Source organism: Chiloscyllium plagiosum, chromosome 10 (genome assembly GCF_004010195.1).
Source record: "Chiloscyllium plagiosum isolate BGI_BamShark_2017 chromosome 10, ASM401019v2, whole genome shotgun sequence".
In the NCBI taxonomy this organism is placed as follows: domain Eukaryota; kingdom Metazoa; phylum Chordata; class Chondrichthyes; order Orectolobiformes; family Hemiscylliidae; genus Chiloscyllium; species Chiloscyllium plagiosum.
In genome coordinates this window covers 37,329,355-37,353,186 of record NC_057719.1, presented here as the reverse complement: position 1 = coordinate 37,353,186, position 23,832 = coordinate 37,329,355, and the positions used below count along the sequence as shown (strand labels likewise).

Below are 23,832 nucleotides of genomic sequence, written 5' to 3'. Positions count from 1 at the left end.
GGGCTGCAGAGTCAAACAAGACTCGGTTACACCTGTTGGAAGATAAAGTGAGGGTGATCAAAGCTGACCCGGCTTCCACGTCTGTACCGGAGCTTCAGTCTTTCCTTGGGCTGGTGAATTGTTACAGAAAGCTCATGCATAACTTGGCTTCCATCCTGGCACTTCTGTATCAACTCTTAAAAAAAGGTCAGTCTTGGAAATGTTCATGTAGCCAAACCATAACTTTCGGGAAAGTGAAGAAACAGCTATCATCCTCTAATGTGTTGGCTCACTACGATCCTAAGTGAGATCTGTATTGACATGCAATGCCTCCCTGTACAGCAGGGCAATGTTAGCTCATAGGTGGCCTAATGGAGAGGAATTCCCAATAGTGAATGCGTCCAAGACTTTGCTTAATACAGAGCGTAAAATGCCCAGATAGAGAAGGAACGTTTGGAAGTTATATGTGGAGTCAGGGAGTTCCACCAATACCTTTTTTGGATGTAAATTTGTAATAATAATGGACAACAAATCCCTGCTAACGTCTACATAAAGAGAAGACAGTGTTCCCCATTGCTTCCGCTCATTGGTGAGCTCTCATAGTGCATATACTTACAAATTGGAACAACATCTGGGAGGCCCAGCGGCAAATGCGGATGCAGTGAGCCGCCTCCTACTGGCAGTGGTACCACTATGGAAGAGTCCATAATGGTTTTAAATTCTTTGGACACACTTCCAGTCACAGCTGACAATATCAGACTGAAACATCTGATGGTGTTGGGGGAAACCAAAGGGCCATCACATCCAGAAATGAAACCGTTTTCGACCCAGAAAGACCAGATCACAGTGACCAGTGGTGGACAGCATATTATTAAGGGGAGCAAGAGTGATTGTCCTGAGCAAAGGTCACTGCTAAATAATGCTTAACTCCACCAGGGCCATCCAGGGGTTTCCAAAATGAAGGTGTCGGCAAGAGGTTATGTCTGGTGGCTAGGATTGGATTCAGACATACATGCATTGGTAGAGCAGTGCTCGGAGTGCCAAAAAAGACAAAAATTACTGCCAGCACCTCCCCCATATTCATGGGAATGGCTGGGTAAACCCCAGACCTATTCAGCTCCTTTCATGCGCTCAATGTTCTTCGTCATTGTGGTTGCCCTCTCAAAGTAGCTGGAGGTGCATAAAATTCATTCATCAATGATAGAAAAACTGCACGCATCTTTTGCAAAATACAGACTTCTGGAAGTGTTGGTCAAGATGCCGGGCCACTGTTTACCAGCAGGAAATTCAAGTATTTCCTAAAGTCGAGTAGCATTTGACATATCAGGATAACTCCATGCCATACATCACTCAATGGTCTGGCAGAAAGAGCAATCGAAACTTTGAAGGCAGGCTTAAAGAACCAGCCTACCATTTCACTAGATGCCAAACTGTCCTAGTTCCTATTTAACTACAAGACCACCCCTCATACAACTTCAGGCACAGCTTCAAGAGTTGCTAATGGGGAGAAGACTCCATACCAAGTTAAATCTGATCTTCCCTGACATGGGGAAGAGGGTAAAATGACATTAGGAATGCCAATGCCAGGCATAAGACTCCACTAAGCGAGAGACACACTTTTCTTCAGGGGATAAAGTTTGGTGTAGGAACTACTGGAATGGCCCTGCATGGGTAAGAGGCATACTCGATGAGAGGTCAGGTCCAGTGATGTATAAAGTTTGGGTACGTGTGAGGTTCCTGAACAAGTACATGGACCATCTGAAAGCTGCCGACTTGCAAACAGTGTCGGAGCAAAACACACCCAGTTCCTTGAATGCCTTCCTGACTGTTCTGGAGCCTGTGGGTTTTACCCTGTCCATCATGCCTTGAAGATACCTTGGAATCTGTGATGGAATTAATTTCTTCCGAGACCCTCCGGGCACAAGAGGTGAGTACTGTTTGTTACATACTGCCCGTATCAGAGGCAGAGGTGGAGGAACCTGACCTGATGCTAAACCGCCCCAGGAGGAGCTACAGAAAAAAAAGAACCAGCCTATATCCTCATTCTCAGGTGTAGGGATGTAGTGATTGTAATGAGGTCAGCCTGCTGGAATTCATAGAATATGATTTTCCTGGTTGGACCATATTAACAGCTCCAATCAGAGAGTGCTGGCTGACACATTTAACAGGCGTATCAGAGGCTCTTGTTCACTCTGAGAGCTGGTACTGATGGAGCTGGACCAGTATCAAGGATTCTCCACATGTAAATAAAGGGTGACTGGGTGATGGGTTACTGATCTCTGTGGAGTTATTTCAATCAGCTTTTAGCTATTAATTGAAAAAACAATCTTGCTTTTCAAAGTTTTAATAACCAATACTTATGGCACCAACATTACGTCCTTTACTTTGATAATGAAAATGTAATGTTAAGGTTTCTCTTGCCCTTTGTGAAGCTTCACCAGTTCCTCCAGTTAATATCCTTGACCAGTCTATCAGTTATGGTTATCGAGGTCGGGATTGCCGTTGTAACCTTTATCTTCTGCCAACGGGTGAGATTGTGTATTTCATTGCTTCTGTGGTTGTACTATACAATGTAGAGGAACAACTTCAGAGACATTACACCGGCCACAATGATGATGTCAAGTGGTAAGTTTTAGAAAATATGAATGTGGAGATGCCATAGTTCCATTTACTGCTTGTTGCTGTGAACAGGAACTCCTCTTATCATTATCCTGCCAAATAATCCTGTATGTCGAATTAATCCTTCTTGGCCTGAGAGCAATTGATTATTTTTATTTGCTGTAGTGGTGGTTTGTAATATTAACAATAAGCTAGCTTGATGATGTACAAATAACTATTTGCACTGATTTACTGAATGATCTCTCACTCTATGTCAGTGTGATTGTTTAAGGTAAAAATGCAAGTGCTAATGGCACTGAAAAATTACCAAGCTGTTAGCTGAGACTGATTTAATTATGGGCAGTAGCAAACCTAGTTAGGAATAATATGAGTCATGTCTTTGTCCATGCAACAGCTAACAGATGTTTTCTTCCTTTCATAGCCTTGCAGTTCACCCTGACAGGATCACCATAGCAACTGGTCAGGTAGCAGGGATAACCAAGGATGGAAATGTATGTGGTAATTTTTATTCATCTGAGTGACAGTTAATGCAAAGTGAAGTAGGACATGCAGGGACAGAATGCACCTCATTTACTTTGATTGGTGTTTCAATAATGGTCTCTGCATTGGTCTATTTGAAAGTATCACCACTTGTTTTAATGAAGCTTTAAACAGATAGCTTAAACTACAACAGTAGAATGAAGAACTCCTATGCTTGTATTGCTGTTGATACTGATGTGAAATGAACATGTCTCTACTTTATTTGCACAGCAAGCTGCCCCACATGTTCGAATCTGGGACTCTGTTAGTCTGAATACACTGCACACGATTGGAACAGGGTTCTTTGATCGGTCAGTCACCTGTATTGCCTTCTCAAAGTCAGTAAGTGTCAGGAAATATTCACTAAATAGAACTATTTCTGATAAACACTGTAGAAAATTTTGTTATGTGTATACTTTCATTCTATTTCATTTTAAGAATGGAGGCTGTACCTTGTGCGCAGTGGATGATTCTAATGACCATGTCCTTTCAGTATGGGATTGGCAGAAAGTTGAGAGACTTGGTGATATTAAGGTATTTCCTTTCTAAGTTTTTTTATGGCTGTATTATTGCAAATATTATATTTAATTATTGCGTTTAATTAGCTGTTTGGACAGGATGATAATAATCATTATCAGTTATTTATATTGTAATCTATTCCCTCTGATTTTGTATTATTATTTCCTGGGGAGTGGAAGGGACTGTGTATGAGGGAATTTATAGGCTGCACTGGAAAACAGAGGCAACCTATAATTAAACTAGACACTGCATATCCAAAAAAATAAATAAATGCAGGAATTGTATTTTGTAATTTATCAGTATGTGCATCACATCGCTATGATTCAATAACTTGCCATTTTGTCAAGCTTCCACACAGTCCCTAAAAGTCAGGCACTTAATTAAAAAGAGATGTGAAGTAGGCAGACGTTTGCAGAATATTCCTGTTGACTTGCATTAATTTTCACATACGTTTTCTTGTAGAGCATATTGCAGTCACTTTCGGTCTTGTTCAGAAAACTCTACGAGGATATTTCACATAACTTTGGGGAATATTGAATCATTTTACACTGAAAGTATGAGTTACCTTCCCTGATCTAGAAGCTACACAATATTTTTTTAAAGCTTAGTTTCCCATCTGTACATAGATGTTATTCCTAATAATATAATTTTAAGGCTATCTTTCATTAACTGAACTGCATTGAGTTTGCTTTCAGTGACAGAATATAGTTGCAAGTTATAGATGAATTTCTATTATTGAGTTTTTCAGTTTGTAGTTGAGGGGCAGGAATGTGAAGTTTGGCCATTATTACTCTTTAGCAATTTCTTTTGGATTGGCTCAGTGGTAATAGCAACTGCTTGAGACCAGCTTATACTCTCCTAAAAATAATGATCGTATTCCACCAATTATAAAAGGAGGATCTAATAAATCAAATGTACAGAGTGAGTTGAAGTAAGTATAAATCCAGAAATAGTGCCCCTGAAGTTAACTCTGTGTTGTGTATAATTGTTGGTTGCTTAGGAACAGTATATCAACGAGTATTCACTTATATCCTTGCCAGTGTTCAAATGAGCCAGTCTTTGCAGCAGATTTCCATCCAACAGAGACCAATGTTATTGTTACCTGTGGAAAATCACACATTTACTTTTGGATGCTCGAAGGAGGATCTTTCACAAAGAAACAAGGATTGTTTGAGGTAAGTTTATATTATATAAAAATTAGAAGCATGTGAGTTTATCAATTAAATAAATGCTTAACTGATACATCACTCCAAAAATATAACTTTGTAGCACTATTCAATCAGTTGTATGATTGTAGATATTTTCTAATCAAACTGTACAGTGATGTTAATACACACATATGGAGTGGATGGGAGTTGGACGCAGGACTCCTGTCTCACCGAAAGGGATAATACCAGTGCACCGCAAGAGTCCCTTAGTTACATGATTATATACTTTCTTAGATAATGCAACTGTACTTATTAGACAAAAATGAATGACAAAACATAGATTGAATTTTAATCAGCATAATTCAACTGGAACCAAAACTAAAGGGAATGAGAATAATCCAGAAACCAGGTTACATCAATAAAAGTGAGGCCTAACACTGGAATTTGCTACTATAACCGACAGGGTATGTATGTCAGTAATCTTGAACAAGAGTGTTGAATCTTTAGGTACTTTATTTGTCTAGGCAATATGAGTACGCAGTACTGGTTTGACTAGAATCAATCAATAGTGATGAAAATCAACTATATTATACAGATTAATTAGAACTAAATGGGATTTCAATGTTACTGTTTTTGGGAGATTTGCCCATTACCTTTCAACACTGTGTTCTAATCCAAGTTTTTTTTTTAAGTGAATGAGTCATAATAGCAACACATTGTTTCCCAGGTTAAGAAATGAACTCCCGGCCATAGTCATAACTCATCTAATTCCTGACATTCAACAGAAATACTTGATAGAAACGTAGTAACAGTCAAGTTGAAGGCACTATAATAAGCTATTTAGTGCCAATGGAGAGTGGACAAACCAGAAAACGACATTATAAAAGTAAATTGGCTTTGAAGTTTCCTTGAAATTGATTGACCATGAAATAATGTCAACCGTACCTACAAACGTCTTCAAAACAGTTCTGAGCATCAGATTTTCATTTTATATTTTCACGATTTAAAGAACATTGGGAAGGTCCTGGATTGTGTGTGTGAGTGTGTGTGAGTGTGTGTGAGTGTGTGTCTGTGTGTGAGTGTGTGTGTCTGTGTCTGTGTGTGTGTGTGTGTGTGTGTATTAGTAACAACAAATATTTGTTTGAAATTGCTTTAAAATATTTTATATTGTTGGAAAAAAAAGTAATTCTGGGTACTATTTAAATGTATTTGTTTCACCATAGAAACATGAGAAACCAAAGTTTGTGCTGTGTGCGACCTTTGCTGAGAATGGTGATACAATAACTGGGGATTCGAGTGGAAATATTCTAGTCTGGGGAAAAGGTGAGTTTTGAGGCGAATTTTACTTTGAGTCATATTCTAGTTCTGTTGTTCCTTTTCTTTTAAATTATGGTGAAATCTGATTTTAATTTTAGCCATTAAATGCAAAGTTGCATTAAAGAAGATATTCACGAATAAAAAGATCACCACTTAATGCATAAACAAGTCAGACATTGGACAATGGCCTTTCTTTAACAGATGCTCCTATGATTGTATTTCATAATTTATAGCAATAATGGGGCTGAGAATAGAAATGATGAAGAAAGAATGGTAAGGCAACATGTCAGTGAAGACTATACCATTCTTTATTGTTCCATTCTTTTTAAGACTAGCCTCAGTGGATCTCTGATCTTCCCCATTTGGATGAGTTTGATTTCTGTGAAAGAGAAAAATGTAACAAAGCTCTTAATTGTTAAACTACACCCAAAACATATTTTGAATTAAATACAAATTTTTTGCTTGCCTCAAAGCTGGTGAGTTCTTTTAAAGTTCATCTGCTATGACACATTTCGATAGAAGGTAGGATTTGAATCCAGGTCCTCTGGCCTAAAGATAGATATACAACCACTGCACCCTTTTTTAAGTAAGCAAACATACACAGTACAACCTCGATTGTCCGAACATCAATTATCCAAATTTCGGATTATCCAAACAAGATCGCAAGGTACCGCAAAAATGGCATTAGGCGACCCAGCATTCAGTTATCACTTAAATGGCATTATGATGTGCATTGTTCGATAACCGGCACCCAAATTACTGCTTGTTTGTAATAGATTAATTATCAGTTTAAATGCATTATGGCATGTATTGCTGGATAACTGAAGCATGTTTGGATAACTGATACTCATAAATTACCATTGTTTATGATCAGATCAGTTACCCAAATGATTAGTTATCCAAACAAAACATACCCTGCCCGTCTCACTCAGATAATTGAGGTTGTATTGTAGATATCTTCTAATCAACTTGTTCAGAGAAGTTATTACGCTCCTTTGAAGCAGGTTGGATTTGAACCTTAGCCTCCTGGCTCAGAGGTAGAGACATTACCACTAAGCCACAAGATCCTATTTTGACGCTGGCAAATACGTATGCTGAGCTTTGCAGATATTTTCTAATCAAACTGTACAAAGATGTAACAACATATCTCTGCAGCAGGTAGGACTTGAACCTAGGTCAACTGGCTCAGAGGTAAGGACAGTACCACTGCACCACAACAGCCCCTAAGCTATGCCGACCCAAAAGCCCATAACTTATGGTGTATGCTGAATTAACCGATTGGGATATTACAAGTAGTCCCATTACCACTGGCTAGGAAAGGATCATTTGCTACCCAAACCAGTATTTAGATTCTTAAATGAGTTGACACTGAGTGAGGGCAGGATCAAAGCCTTTTGTGAAATCTGCTGCTTGACTGGTCATCTCAGTCACCTAGGGTTGTATGTCTGATGCGCCTACAGAAATGTCCAAAGAATCCTTATAGTGCAAATAAAGGCCATTCAGCCCATCAAGTCTGCGCTAACCCTCGAGAGAGCATCCCACCCCACCCTATCCCCGTACCCACGGTTACCATGGCTAACCCACCTCGCCTGCACAACACTGAACACTATGGATAATTTGGCATGGCCAGTCCACCTAACCAGCACACCTCCGGATTTTGTGAAGATATCAGACTGTCCACAGGAAACCCACGCAGACACGGGAAGAATGTGCAAACTCCACTCAGACAGTCACCGAAGGCTGGAACTGAACCCGGATCTCTAGCACTGTGAGGTAGCAGGGCTAACCACTGAGCCACCATGCAACCCCATGGCAGCCATGGAACTGTAGTCAACTAAAGAAGCAGCAGCCACAGGAAAGGAAGAATAAATGTACACTATTATCTTGTATCCCATTAAAACAAAGCATCCACATGTTCTCCCAGAGTTTTGTTAATCCACCCAATGGAGTCCAGGCAACCCAATTGTTGTATGCTACTAACTCACTGGTTTATCCTACTTGAATTTAGTGGGCATTAGAAAGGTTATTCATTGCAAGTGATGAAGAATAAATCATATTCACAAGTCAGAATCTGTTATTATGAGAAACATGAATCTATACAAATTGTTGAGAATGACAACTTATTCTCCTCAAGTGGTTCATTAGGCTCCAGTATAAATGATTCTTAGAGACATAAAACTTGAATAAACCTGAACCAACTGACAAAGGTAAACAAGTGCTTGGGGTCCTGTCCTTATACATGTTTCTGTGATCTATGTACCTGGAAGTGCAAGCAGTGTATTATTGAAAGTCAGATATGTTCCTGAAGCTTAGGCAACAGATAATCTTTAAGATTGTTGAAAACTATATGTAAGTGTTCAACCTCTACATCTGACAAAGCTGTGGGCTCATGATTAACCCCTCAAATTTCATTGCAGAACTCAGTGTTCAATTGTTGAATTGCCGATGAGGGTTCACTGAAACTGTATGATCTAGTTTGACTATATTTCTGATCTGTTTACATATAGAAGTCACATTTTAAAAGTTACTTGCAAGAGCAAGTAGGTCATGTTTATTGTACCTGCACAAAAAGCAGTTAGTTTTATCTGACTATTAGCTTGCTTCCTTTAGGGAAGGAAGTCAGCTGTCTTCACCTAGTTTGGCCTCCGTGTGGCTGAATACCCTCAGCCATACAAGTGACGCTTAAGCATCTTCTCCACTATTCTATCCAATCACTTAATTCAAGGCAAATCAGGAATAGACAACAAATGTTGTGACACCCACATCCATGAGAGATCAAACTAGGTGTTTCATTTGATGCTATAAAATATTATGGTTCAGCTTTTCATTGTTGAGTTGGGTAGATCTGGAAATTTGTTAAATCAACAGAGCCACTTGATTGGAATAGAGGTGGACATGCTTCCCCTGAAAGTAGAGTTGAGGTGTCCACAGGGTTAGCAGAATACCAAAGTGGACTGCTTAAAAGGCATTCTTTGGCATTCTTGGACTGCCACAGTTATGCAGTGACTTTCTAGGGCCTCTTGTCCTCAACCCCATCCACCCACTTCCTATGCCATCTCCATGTCAACTCATATCAACTTAAGGGCTGTTCATGCTATCTCATCCAATCCCCAGGCCTTATTTTACACCCACATCAACTCAATACCGACTCATGTCCTGCACTGATCCCTGGTGGCACCTGCATACTTTCCAAACCAATGAACCCTGTACAGAGGAGCCTCGATTATCTGAAGAAGTTAATCAAATTCCAGATAATTGAATGCCGGATAACGTAGTTTAGCCAAGCATCAAGACCTTGCGATCTTGCCGAATAATCTGATATTCAGATAATCGAATACTGGAAAATCGAGGTACCTCTGTAGTAGCAATGATATTTTTGGAACTGCTTAAAAAAGCCCCAACTCTGAATTTTTTTGGATAAGACACTGGTGTCCCTACAACCCTGCTAATGTGCCAAACAAACCATTAAAGTATCAATAAATAAATGCTTCAAGTATTTCATGCATTTAGATTTTGTGCAAATAAGCATTATGACACTAACAGGAGAGCTCATAGAGAAAACAATGTTCTAATAACCATGAAATCAAGTCAATAGTTCTGTTCTGACTTTGGACTTTCAGTCTAGACTTCCAGTCAAGTCTACAGGATAATGCCAACAAGAATTGCAAGGGGCCAGGTAATGCCTACCCGCACCATGGCGCCTGCCAAGGTCAGTGGTACAGGAATCTCACAGCATACATACTTATCCTGTGTGAGCAAAAATTGTTGGTGCTAGGAATAGAACAGGAATCCCAGACTATTTTTAAATGGCTACCAAGTCATTGCAACTCTGCAAAAATCTGCATCTCTGTTTCTGGAGAGGTATTGAAAATTCAGGCTGGCAATTAATAATGTTCTGCTATAGATGAAACTTTAGCCTCATATTTATTGACATTTCAAATGCTGTAGCAAAAATTGGAAAGGATAATTTTGAACTTGGAATTAGGCAAGTGATCTCACTATGAAGGAAGCAGCCGAGTACTTCTTAGACATTTGGTTTAAGTGGTTTCTGCTTAATCCTGAAACCAGAAGGTTTGCCTTGTGGGAAGTGGTTCTTCGGACATAGTGAAATAGGGGTGTAAAAATAAAATTAAAGCAGAATAAAACATGAAAAATAAACTTAAACATGTGACAAAGCAATCCATTAGGAGTGAGCTTTAGGAGTAAGCTTTCTCCTCTGTTTATGTCTCAGGCTGTCCTGATATACCTTTTGAATCCAGTGCTGTGAATAGGATCAATGAAATTTATCAAACAAAGGAACTCACAATGTTCATAGCAAAATTTGCTAAGCGCTAAAAGTTTAACTTCATCCTCTTCATGTAATTTGTCCATAAATACTGCTGCTAATAGCGTGATCTTTTCCTAAGTGGCTTTGTGACCATTGAAGCAAATGTTACAATTTTTTAAAGAATTTGATGGAAAACTAATCTATTCAATTCTTTGTCCATTTTGTTTCTATTCTATATGGTTGTATTGTATTATTGTGACATCTTATCTTAGGTACCAACCGCATTAGCTATGCTATTCAGGGGGCCCATGAAGGGGGTATATTTGCACTTTGCATGCTGCGTGATGGCACTCTCGTATCAGGTGGTGGAAAAGATCGGAAGTTGATCTCCTGGGACCGTAATTACCAGAAAATCCAAGAAACTGAGGTGAGACCTGTAATCCAGTAATAGAATCATTTCCCAACTCCTGGATAGCAACATAACAACTCTGGCTCTGTTATTGCATATTCCTAACTTGACTAATAAGCCACTGAATTCACCTTCCTGGCAACATGCGATAGTTGGTTTAACTGGCTAGATCTTCAGATGTCTTATTTAGATTGTCCTAGAAATAATGTGCTATTCTTCATAATGATGAAGAACTGGGATATAGCACTTGAAGGATATTTATGTAACATGACTTCTGGCAAGTGCAGCACACTTAGGTGACATAGCTGACTTTGGAATTATGGTTTTCCAAATCTGAAATTTTCCTTACTGGTTTGTTTCTGACGAATTAATGGATGATGATTACTATTGTAGTATGAAATTTCAAAGCAAGGAAGGCCAATACACCATGAAGCAGAGGTCCTCCATTCCACTGGCATCAGGCATTGCAAACAGAAAGGGAAATTAAGGATTAACAAGAAGCTAGTTCAAGTATGTACATGGAACAAAGCCTGTGGGTTACACTGAGCTGAACTATTCTTTGTCTGCATCATGGCTCAGTGGTTAACACTGCTGCCTCACAGCACCAGGGTCCCAGGTTCGTTTCCAGCCTTGGGTGACTGTCTGTGTGGAGTTTGCACACTCTCCCCGTGTCTGCGTGGGTTTTCTCCTGGTGCTCTGGTTTCCTCCCACAATCCAAAGGTGTGCAGGGCAGGTGAATTGGCCATACTAAATTGTCCCATAGTGTTAGGTGCATTAGTCAGAGGGAAGTGGGTCTGGGTGGGTTACTCTTCGGAGGGTCGGTGTGGAAGGGTTGGGCCGAAGGGTCTGTATCCACACTGTAAGGAATCTAGAATCATTAGCAGCATTCTCTTCTTGCACTACTGATCTGGGCAAATGGTAGGGATTAGGATATAGCCAACATTTGCTTGACAGACCTTAGCCTCTTAGCTGTACTGACACCTTTCAAGGGATTGAGATTCTGGAATGGATCACCCCATCATGGTCTTGGTTAGTCAAGGCACCAGGAGTTATTCTATGACTTTGTCACTTTGTTTCTGCCTTCCAGCAGGTCACTTCTGAACCATTTTTCAGGGCTGAAGTGAGTTCCTCACATTGGATGTAACCCCTGAATCACAGCACCACAGATCACTCTATGATTTTGCATTGCTGTATGATCCCACTTTACCTGAGTCAACCACACACTGACACTTCACGTTCCACAACACTGTTGAGTGAGCTGCTTGACTCTATATCATCCTCCAGACTCTGCCCTCAGTCAGCTTTCCTCAGTGAACTGTTTTCTGAGACTGACACTTGATGAGCCTGTAGGCCCAGGGTGCCAGGCACACTGTATCATATTCCCACCTCTGATATTCCAATTTTAGAGCAATATCCTGCATTGATTGGAAGGTCAGTTTTTGTCAGTGTTTCTCTCAGTCCTCTTGGATGCCATCATGAACCTGGCCTAGCCTTGAGTGATGATCAGTTCTCCATTCACTAACCCAGCTGTCACCTTCGGAAGGTGTGGCAAGGAGGTGGTTTACAGGAACAACTGGCTGTCATCCAGAGAAGAGATAGAGTGGAGAACAGCCTGTGAATGAGTGTGGGGTGTTATTATAATCATAAACTAGTTCCAGAATGTGCTCCAGTCCCATTACTATTGGGCTCAAGCACTGGAACATCTAGAGGTTTGTTGGTGAGTAGGGATCCCATGCTGGGGTGAGCTCACTTCCTTGCTTTGGCCAAAGTATAACTCTGCCAGTATCCGCAGTAGTCATCAATAGCAGCAGCCATCTCAAGCCAGAAACAACACCCTCTGGGCAGGGCACTGATCTTTTCCGTCACTTAGTGTCCTGCTTGGTCATGAGCTGCAACCAGCATTTGACACTTGAGGCTGGCAGAAAGAATGACTTACGTCACCCTCCCCTCCCCTTTGTCATGAACCAGCCAATGGAGGATTTCATCCACCTCTCTGATCCTCTCCCAGCACCTTGGCAGTTTCCACACTGGCTTGGACTCTTTTATCAGCTTGATGGATGTTTGACCTTCCAGTTGTGGTGCAGTTTTCTGATGCTGTTCCAGTCAGCTGAAATTGTCTGAGGTCTTCCTTTGAGATAGAAGCCAACGGTAAAACCAGACCTGGCCTACCTGTCTGGATCTGTACCTTGCTCATAAGTAACATTCCACTGGATCTTAGTCTGAATGTCGTAGGGAATTGGGGTCAGAATTCTGCTTTTGACTTGAGGTATGGAAATGGGCATAGCATCAGCTCCAGTCAGGCAGATTCCCTTCAGTGGACTGTTTTTTTGACAAAGGGCTTTAGAATTTGCCTGATCTGTCCTAGACCTGGAATCAAAACTGTGCCAGTTCAGTAGCCCACAGGATATGTGTTTCTCCCAGCTTGACCATTGTTTGGTAGTAGCTAAGTCGGTTGTTGTTGGAAAGATTTCAAACTCAATACTTCAGTTATAAGGATAGATTGAAGAGGTTGGAACTGTTCGCCTCGAAGAGAAGGCCGAGGGTAGATTTGATAGAGGTTTTCAAAATCCTGAGCACACTGGAAAGAGTGGGTGAGGAGAAGGTCCTGAAAGGAACAAGAATGAAAGGACATAAATTTCAAGTCATGTGCAAACAAAAGCAAGGCTGGTGTGGTAGTTAGAGCCTGAAATGCACTGGCTGGAGATGAGGTGGAGGCAGGTTCAATTGAGGAATGCAGGTGGGCATTTGTTGATTATTCGGATAGAAACAGTGTGCACAGTTAGGGGCAAAAGGCAGGAGATTGGCACTCATGTATAAAACCGGTACAGGTAGGATTGGTAAAATGGCTTCCTTCTGCACTGAAACAATCCTGTGATTCTGTGAACTCTAATCAACCGAAATGTCTCTGAACCGCTGGGAAGTAGTCCACTTCAAAGTTCAAGTTTCATTTTGGAATAATTCTCTGTATTCCTCTCATTCAGCTTGAGATTCTGACTGGTGGAAGTGATTACCTCTCTTTGCTGCCCTTGAAGCTATGAATCTTAAATCAAGGAAAGGGTGTTGATTTCCAGTCTGGAAGGGAGATGGAGAACTGGGCAGTCAAGGAGCACATGATAAGACAAGTTTCTGTTTGACTGTGCAGAAACAGTCATCACATGTTGGGATCCAACTCCCTCAGATGTTACTTAAAGTACCACACTTCCTTTTCCAACCTTTCCTTTAGCATTCTCTGATTTCTTCAGCAAATTGTGGAAAGGGGCAGCCAGCTGTGCATAGCGTTGCACAAACTTCCTTGAGCATCCCACCAGACCAATGAGCCCTTGGGGAACCCAAGGAGGTTCCTCCTTGTCTTAGGCAAAGGCCAGTCCTCTACCACATGGATATTTTTCATTGCCCGGAGTATTGCATTCCTCCATAACAAAGTGCCCCAGGAACTTTACTTCTTTCCAGAAGAATTGGTACTTCTCTGCTTTAATTTTCAAGTTGAACTGTGACAAGTGAGCTAAGGCAGTGTTTAGCCTTTGCAAGGATCTCTTGGAATGTCAAGCCAAAGGTAAGTATATTGTCCAGGTGGATAAGGAGGGACTGGAAATTAAAGTCACCAAAAGTAGTACTTATCATACACATGGAGGTGGCAAGGCATTACAGGGTCCAAATGGCATTCTGGTGTATTTCTAAAGTTCCTGGTGCCTATTCAGAATGCTTCTCCTTAGTGTTTTGTTCTGTAATGGGGAGGCGGTTTTATAACTGTGGACCAAATCAAGATGACAGAAACACTTTGCACATTTGAGAACTTGCAATGCTTCCTCATGAGAGGAATCCTAGTTAGAGGGGAAGCACCTTATGAGGTTTTGCATCGACTGCCCAGTAAACCACACGGATTCCCTCTGCCAATGCCCATGCCTCCAGTGATCCTGAAGCAGCTTTGGCCTCCCTCAAGGACATTACCAGCTTCAACTCTTCCACCATCTGCTCCGTCTTGGCCAGATGCCTTTCAACCTCCTCCCCAGTGATTGGACGGATGTGCTATGGAATCCTGTCAACAAAGACAGTTTAATATGAGATTTGAACACATGGAAAGCCCAAAGATCATGAATCAGAGATTCCAAATTCCACTGCCATCTGGTCATTTCACACATGAAGGGAGTTTAAGTACATAAATGGAACTATTTAAACTATACACCTGGAACAAAGCCTGTGAGTTACATTCGGCTGAGGAATCCCTTGTCAATTTGATCCTCCTTCCATCAAAGACAGTTTTTTTAGTCCAGTGGGAGTCCATCTGAGTACGCCAGTTGTCCTCCTTCACTGTCACCACCTGCTGGTGGAGGTCTCAGTGAACTGCTCAGTATTCTTCCACAGTGCCCTCCATCACCATTGCCACCTGCTGCTGGAGGTCCCAGTACACTATATTTAATCAGCAAATTCAATCATTGGACTGAATCTTGCATTTTACTGGCTAGGTCTGAGTTGCAGTGAATTTCTTGGAAGAATTTCTGCTGCAAGGCCTAGTGAGATTTATCGCCTGGTCTTACCAAACTCAGGACCTACTCTGCCCATACTCCTTCATGTCTGACTCTGGCCCCATCTTAACATGTGCTGTTCCCAAAAACAGCTTGGCACTAAGTGGTTATCCCAGAACTCACCGGTAACCTATTTACCTATACCACCTTTAAAGGGCTATTGAGCACCAAGACAAGCACTGTCGGTCCAGAGCTGCCCTGCTCTGGTTTCGAAGATTTGCCCTAGACTTGAGAACAGGGGAAATTAGTGGTCCACTTTGCAGGTGGAGATCTGGATGGGGTGTTGCACGTGTGGGACTTCCTCTTGCCCCCAGGATCAGCAGTGGAGGCCACAAGTCCAGACCATGCCAGCCTGCTCTGAGATTGCCTTTCAGCTCTTCACCCATGATGTGGAGAGCATTCAGAGTCTGACTACACTGAATGACTGACTGACCTAGCCTCAACTCCTGGACTGGTATCGAAAGATGTGGTTGACTATCTGTCCCAGGGCCACTGAGTGAATGGTATCTCCCTTGACTTGATTGCTGTCTGCTGATGACCAAGAAAAGGAGTGTGTGTATGTGTGTGTGTATATACACACTAAATGCAAGACGGAAGTTATATGAGCCTGATACCTCTGGCTGAAGGGGAAAAATATAAAAGGTAAAGCAATGCAGGGATGCTTTGAACATCCAGATAGGCTCAGAGCGAGTGAGTAGTTTGACAGTAAATGAGGAGCATGGAGATGCAGCCTGGTCCAATTCAATGAGCTGTGTATCTCTGATCACACAGAGTCTTTGCTGCAACATTGTAATGATAGTTGTTAGTGCAGCCCAAAGTGTAGAAGCATCTTTTAAGTGGATCAGAGATGTTCCATAAAGGTTCCTAAAGGCTGGTACATGTCAGATGCCAAGAGCTGTGGATATGGTGTGCATGTGGGCAGTGCCCTTGGAGCTGAGATATTGGTGACTGGTGTCCAACATGGAGCTCCTTTTGAGAAAGCGACAAGCTGAAGTCACCAGTTACCAGCTTTGGCTTCCTTATCGAGAATTCTCAACTTCTGGCTTATTTGGTGAGTTTATTAAGATGAAAAGCTGAATGTAATGATGTGGATTGAGCCATCAGCATGGCATTTAACAAGAAACAATCCCCCTCAATTGGTGAGTTGCTCCTACCCAGCCAGAAACACATTATTCCACTTAAAAGATAACATAAAAGATGGAGGGATATGATCCTTATATCGAGATAGGACTCTCCTGACTTCTTGTTCAATTCTGGCACAAATGCTGTCATAGCCCCCATTGTTTAGTTGCCTGTTAAATTCCACTCACTGTGTTTTTCAACTGCCAGAATGGTATTGGTTCAATTTCCTAGGCCTATTTTTCCTTTTAGCTCTAAAGCTTAAGTCAATTCTTCACGTTCATTATCTTGAACAAAAGAAGCACCACAAATTTCATTACTTTAATCATCGCACTATGAAATTTGAAGTGGTCCCCTCCAGAGGACTAAAGTACTTAATGTTGTTTCTTTTTGAAAGAATCTTAGGAAGGCAGATGTTCATTTAAAATTATGCACAGGAAAGACAGATAGGTTGCCAGGATGGCCCCAACATAAAACCCACCATCCTATTCAGAACAATGAAAGAATTGTACTGTTAAAAGTTTAAAAGTAAGACAAATTAGTGTGCATCTTTCAGCATTCACATTTCCCAAAACAAACTAACCAGGGCTCTCCCCTCCACCCCCCCACCACTCAATTTTCCAATTATTTTCTTTCATCACAAGTAGGCTGTTAATAGATGGAGGCAGGGTTCCAAGTGAGCTACAAACCAGACCGATGAAGAGTCTGAAAGGTTTCACAGATCAATATAGTGGTCATTCTGGAATCACTGTATGCATTAAGCCACCTGGAACTTCCTGTATGATGGCCAAGCTCTGCATTTCGTTTTCATCAATATCAAGCCTTAAAAATTACCTTCACAACATAAATCTGACAGAAAAAGCTTTGAACTCAACCTAATTCGTTTATTACCTCAGCATCTTTCCCTGTTGGTCAATCATTGATGGAGAGGGATCTGTTAAAAGTGAATTTATGTAATTTTATGCAATGTATTTTTAAGATAGTAAGATATCCTAAGGCACTGACCAAGAGAGTTGTTGAACAAGATTTGGCACCAAGCCAAATGAGAGAATTGGGGCTGACCAAAGACTAAAAACTTGATCAAAGAAGAGAAATTTTTTAAGAAGTACTATAAAGAAGGATGGATGGAGAGATTTCGGGAAGCAGTTCCAGAGCTTAGAACTGTGGTAGCTGGAGGAATGGTCACCATTGATGGAATGTTTAAAATCATGGATGCTCAAGTTTCCAAAGTTAGAGGAACATGGCTATTTTGAATGATTGTGGGGTTGGCGGATATTGCAAAGATAGAGAGGAACAAGGTTTTGGAAGGATTTGTAAACAAGGAAATGAATTTTAAAATGTAGTTGTTGCTTAATCAGTAACGTATGTTGGAGCTTGCTCTATGTTTTAAAAGCAAATACGTTTGTGAGTATAATTATTTTTAGCACTTGGCAATATTGTAAACATTTTTTGTGTTAGCAAACAAACTCTTCAAAATTAGAAGTAATTTGTTTGAATCAAACTGGGCCTCTCCACCCAGATTTATGACTATAAAAAGCAGTTAGTTTTCAAAAATACATTCAGAGGACTAAATCTCCTTGATTTGGGGCATTGCGTCTCCTGCTACTGCATTATCCAACTTGTTTTTAAGTGTCTGATTGATCATCTCTTGGCATTGATTTAAAAACTTTCCAGAAAGATTATTTCCATTGGTTTAATTCAAATAATGTCCACTTTAATGTTGCTCAAGGTTAAATGTAAAAAGTAACTTATTTCTCATCTTAACCCTCACCAAACTTCTTTATTTATATATGTGTATGTTCTAAAATAAAAACAAGCTAAGAACTGAATAGGCCTGCCTCCAAATCCTGCCCAGATTAAGTGAATACCTCTTATCATCATATGGAAAGTAAGTTTAGGTCATTTCAAGCTACTTGCTGACCTCACTGTAACAACAGCTTACTATATCAATGAATTGGATACGCTGGTGGTGGACTGGGATGTACAAAGTTAAAAATCACACAACACCAGATTATAGTCCAACAGGTTTACTTGAAAGCACTAGCTTTCGGAGCGCTACTCCTTCATCAGGTGCAGCGCTCCGAAAGCTAGTGCTTTCAAATAAACCTGTTGGACTATAATCTGGTGTTGTGTGATTTTTAACTTACTATATCAAATAATCAAGTATACCCATTGTTGGATAAAGTAGAGGAAACTTCTGTACACTCAATTTAGGGATGGTGTTTGACCCTGAAAAACAGGAAAATAAAATGTCCTCGCTAGTAATAAGTGCTTTGTCATCTCCACTGCTGCTTTGCTTGTCTGTTTTATAAGATAAAATAAAGTAATACCTTTCATATGGTGAAGAAATGCCACTTTGATTATCTAAATATTATCAGTTGCAGAGTTACATTTTTAAAATGCCAAAAATGAATAGGTCCGTGGAACCAGATGATAACATCTCTATCCTGTGACGCCAATAGTCTTAAACTCTGCCAAAAGTTTAGTGCAATAATACAAGTATATCCAGTGTGTAAGTGTGATTCCGTATCACTGTTATTTTGATATTACAATCATCCTGTCAACAGGGTAAATAGCATTTCTTGTGTTGGTCAGACTTACATAGAATCTGACTGTTAACCCTTCTTCTTTTTAATGAAGGTTCCTGAGCAGTTTGGTCCAGTGAGGACAGTGACTAAAGGAAGGGGAGAAGTATTGTTAATTGGCACAACAAGGAATTTCATTCTACAAGGCACTTTATCTGGAGACTTTCACCCTATCACCCAGGTAGGAGCAGATGATTACAAAACATGCCTGCAGTTTCCTTGGGTTGCTGGAAGGAATCTTCATAAATCATTACTGCAGTTGCAACCATAGGGCATAAACCATTCTCAATTCTACCCCTGATTAATTCCAATTGCAAATCACTCATGTGGAACCTGCCACAGTCAAAGTGACCATTCAGACTTGAGATTTATACCCATTTTTTTGTAAGGCCCAGAGCAGGTTGGCTTTCCATCTCTGACATTATTCTTGGCTATGGTATAACACTGCAAAGATAATGGGCAACAGTGTGAATTTCAATTGCTGCTCTAGTATTTCGGTTCACTGCAGCTGGGGAGGCGACATTTGCTTTTATTGTTCATCATGCACAGTGACCAATGAATCTTCTTAGTAATAAATATTCAATGACATTTGAAGACATTAGTGAGCAGTCAACTGTAGTGTCTTGGAGAGAATTAGTCCCTCTTTGTGCAGGCTACCCACTTGCAATCCTGTTAACCAGAGAAATCCTTTTAGACGATAAATGTATCAAACTTCTCAAACTAAGACCAAGCTGGCCAGTAATATTTCATATCCATTGTTATTATTGCTAATTTTATTTTGCTGAGAGATAAATGACCAAAGAAATTATTTTAGGTAACCTTGTCACAGCAAATCATGTTTATATTCTCCTTCTCTCCCCAGGCATTGCCTGTGTTATTCTGAATTTGATCTCTGGATTTTTTTTTTAATTTTAGCTCTCCAGATTGATTTCAAAAGCATTCATTTGCATTACTTCTTTTACAATACATGTAGGGTCACACAGATGAACTGTGGGGTTTGGCCAGTCATCCAAATAAGGAACAGTTCCTAACATGTGGACATGACAAACATATCACTCTATGGGATGCTGTCGCCCATCAGACCATATGGAGCAAAATCATAGAGGTATCTTTACTTCATCGATTTTCTTATTGGAAATTGGAAAACTTGGATTATTGCATAGCATTACCCAGCTTGAAACGAATGGCAAAACTATGAGATTATTGAAGAATTAGTTAGAACTTTACGTTTTAAAAGCTTGTGGAGGAAAATAAAAAGTTCCAGATTCAGGCAAAGTTTCACCAAAGAATGACTGTTAATAGCAAAATAATAGGGGAAGAAACATGTAGGAAGGTGCACTTAGAGTTTAGGACAAGCAAAACAGGAATAATGGAGGAGAATTGAAAACAGAGATCAAAAAGATAAATTTGATTTAAGCCATTCAAATGAGTTTTGCCTAGTATTTAAATAACTTTAACTAGTGGGAAGAAGCAGGCTTTTGCACAGCAAATCTACGATATGGTTGAAGCATCGTTTAATTATTAAAACACTGTTATTGTAAGGAAATGTGTGCTTAGCAGGAAACATTCCACCTACATAATTACTGTACATGTTCAAACAAATCAGATTTAAAACCTCTCAGCGCTGTGGGGTTCAATTAGTCTATTACTAACAGTCTGTGCTTCTGAATATGTTTTCTTGAAATTCTAGGACCCAGCTCAGTCTGCTGGTTTTCACCCATCAGGATGTGTTGTTGCTATAGGAACTCAAACTGGAAGGTGAGTGTGAATAAGAAGCTTCTGCATCAGTCAGTCTCGACAATGACAACTGCTGTTTTGTTTAAGGTATTTATTAATATAAATTTAGAGCGGAAAAAAGTAAATAAAATTTGTTATGCACAGATGAAATTTCTAAAGTTAAAAACAATTATAGCCGAGACCTTATTTTTAGAAGTGGGAGAGTTTCAAGGAAGGAGCCTGAAGCCTACTAAGGTGAGAAAACCCACTGGGGATCTTCTGGCAATCTGGTAGCTGATTGGCTGCTGGTGGGCCTTCTAAAAAAAGGTTAAGATCCTGGAGCAGGAAACCCTGCCTTCCTAGAGCTGCTGGCCAATCAGAGGCTGGTATGCCAAGAATTGAGCAGTTCTGTGGTGGAGGTTACATTGTTGCAACATGACAAAATACTTGGATAACCAGGATGGAGGATTGCTGATGGTAAAACTGAGTGTTGTTTGGTGGCAGGTGGCAGTGGTGATTTCAAATGTTTGGGTGGCAGAAAGAGAGGTGGGGTCAGGAGGATGGGAAGTGAGGTCAGGTGGGTGGTTCGCAAAGGCAACCCCCCCCCCGCCCGCCACTCCACCTCCGTCATAGGATTTATCCCAACTGAGGGCATATTGAGGGACTTTACCCTCCCACCCCCAACCCAATGTAAGCTGACTGTTTCTCATCTCACCTGCAGCCAAAATGATTGCACCCCAGAAAGAAAATGATTGCCCTTCAGTCATCATTAACTTTGTTAGGGTAGGTTCAGGAAGATGGTGGGATTCCTATCTGCTACCATCTCAGCAAAATTATATCGACTTGCCACATGAAGACCTGAAAACTTACGCCCTATGATTTCAATCATCGTTTATATTAGAAGAGGAAATAATCAAGAATTTCTGGTTTTTTTGCTTGAACTAGAGAGTTCTGCAACAAAAGTCTAACCTATTGGTAAGCCAAGGAGTGGCTGCCAGCACTGTAATGTGTTGTATATTTGAATGAATAAAGACCACTTTGCAATGGTTTTTAAGTACAAATTAGTCATTTTAAATGCTAATAGAAATATGGTAGATTTGGACAGACCAATCATTTGGAACTATTTGATAAACAATGCATGTACCTGTTTAAATCGTACCAATGGAAATGATTTTTTTAATATCATTATTCATTCGTGGGATGTGGGTGCCACTGTCTGGCCAGCATTTATTGCTTGACCCTAGTTGCCCTGGATGAGGTGGTGGTGAGTTATCTTCTCAAACTGCTTTATCCTGCTTTTTGGGGACAGGACATACCTGGGCAATTTTTCACTTTGTCAGGTAGATGTTAGTAGTGTAACTGCAAACTCCAGTATTACCGAGCAAAAACTAATTGTCATCAGTATCTGTTATTGTTGGGCACGCAGTAATAAATCATCTAACCTGAGATCCAACCAAACTGAAAGAAGAGTAACACAAACAAAATCTGTGTTTTGTGACTGTGATCAGTTACACAATAAAATCTCCTGTGGTGGTGATTGTTCAACACGGTGGATTGTGCATACGATTTTCTTCATAAATAGAACAACTCCATTTTCGCCGTCCTGTCCTAAAGTGGCTTAACTTTAAGGACTAGATTTTCACTACTGAGACAAATAATTCAAGTTGGAGATTTCCTGAGTTGGCTGATCTGTTTCAGTATAAAGAATTCTGTTGCATGCAGAGTTTGTTCCAGGAAAGCACCAGCCTCATTCCATTGGCTCTTCTGCCTCTGGAGGCCACTCAGAGGCAGCCTTGGAGGTGAGCGAGAACCAAGATGGATGAGTTAGATAGCTCATCTCAGTTCCATGAGAATCCACCCCATTTTGTAAAACGTTAGGCCCTGTAACCTTTAACCCTCATTCTCCCAAACCCCACATGCTCCTTCCATACAATTTGACACCTCCCATACAGGCTCCTTGAATATTACCCAGTATCGACAGAACTCAGGAGAAAGGTGCGAATGAAAACAATAAATCTTTAACAATCTAGTAGAGCTGTCTTTTTTTAACATGTGAGACTGAATAATTTCAATCATGAAAGCTGTTGAAAAATTTTAAATCCCCTCAAGGAGTCAAATCATTATAAAAGCAAGCAAAAATTCTATTCAGTAACTACATCAAAGGCATGTAATCCTTTAATAGCTTCTTTAAAATAGTCAATCATATGTGAGCTCAACCCTAATTTTTCAAATACTTAGTTTTGAACCTGTGAAACTCACCCAAACATTCAGAAGTAGCCTAGTCCTTGGAAAATGTCAATAATGGACTCTATTGAAACTATATGAATAGATGGCAATTTATATAACAATTGGCCTGTCAATCAGTGCTCTTCAAAAGATTGTGTTTTATGCTTCCTTTAGTTGACAGCTTTAAATTGTTTCATTTTTAGAAGGCTATGGTTTTAAATAACTTTTGTTGTTGTGTCACCATAGTCTTACCAGACAATAGGGGCTGCTCTCTTATTAGAGAGAAGTGACTGGTGGTGATTTAACCTGAGGGCCACCAGACCTCAGGCAAGGGAAGAGGTTGAGAAGGAGAGTCCTTCATGGTAACCTCAAACCAGTGATGGGAATTGAACCCACATTGTTGGCATCACATTGCTCTATAAACCAGCAATCCAGCCAACTGAGCTAAACTGATTCTCTAAATAACTTTAAACTTAATATTGGAAGAGATTTTATCTGCCATTCTAGAATGTTACATCTTTTCTATCAATTCAAGATTCCCACACTGTGGGTTAAGGCCCTTAGAACAACATAAATGGAATCTGTTAAACTCCAGCACTGATTTCAAATGGCCTAGTAGACTAAGTTAAAAATCACACACCAGGTTATAGTCCAACAGGTTTAATTGGAAGCACACTAGCTTTCGGAGCGACGCTCCTTCATCAGGTGATTGTGGCGGGCTCGATCGTAACACAGAATTTATAGCAAAAATTTGCAGTGTGATGTAACTGAAATTATACATTGAAGAATTGATTGTCTGTTAAGCCTTTCATCTGTTAGAATACAGTGAAAGTTTCACTTCTTTCATGTGTAAATCACAAAACCCTTTTTTTTAAAGTTGCATTCT

The 23,832-nt window shown here is 40.3% G+C and overlaps 1 protein-coding gene across 12 annotated transcripts in view; it reads left to right on the top strand.

Annotated features, from left to right (window-relative positions):
- The window catches only part of eml1 (EMAP like 1), a 264,830-nt gene that overhangs the window by 217,265 nt on the left and 23,733 nt on the right, over window positions 1–23,832 (top strand). For all 12 annotated transcript variants that reach the window (XM_043697435.1, XM_043697440.1, XM_043697438.1 and 9 more), the window contains 10 exons: window positions 2,455–2,604; window positions 3,020–3,089; window positions 3,349–3,459; window positions 3,556–3,651; window positions 4,677–4,811; window positions 6,008–6,107; window positions 10,641–10,795; window positions 19,060–19,185; window positions 19,978–20,109; window positions 20,695–20,762. In XM_043697435.1, coding sequence (XP_043553370.1) covers window positions 2,455–2,604; window positions 3,020–3,089; window positions 3,349–3,459; window positions 3,556–3,651; window positions 4,677–4,811; window positions 6,008–6,107; window positions 10,641–10,795; window positions 19,060–19,185; window positions 19,978–20,109; window positions 20,695–20,762 — 1,143 coding nt within the window. The remainder of the gene's footprint in view (window positions 1–2,454; window positions 2,605–3,019; window positions 3,090–3,348; window positions 3,460–3,555; window positions 3,652–4,676; window positions 4,812–6,007; window positions 6,108–10,640; window positions 10,796–19,059; window positions 19,186–19,977; window positions 20,110–20,694; window positions 20,763–23,832) is intronic.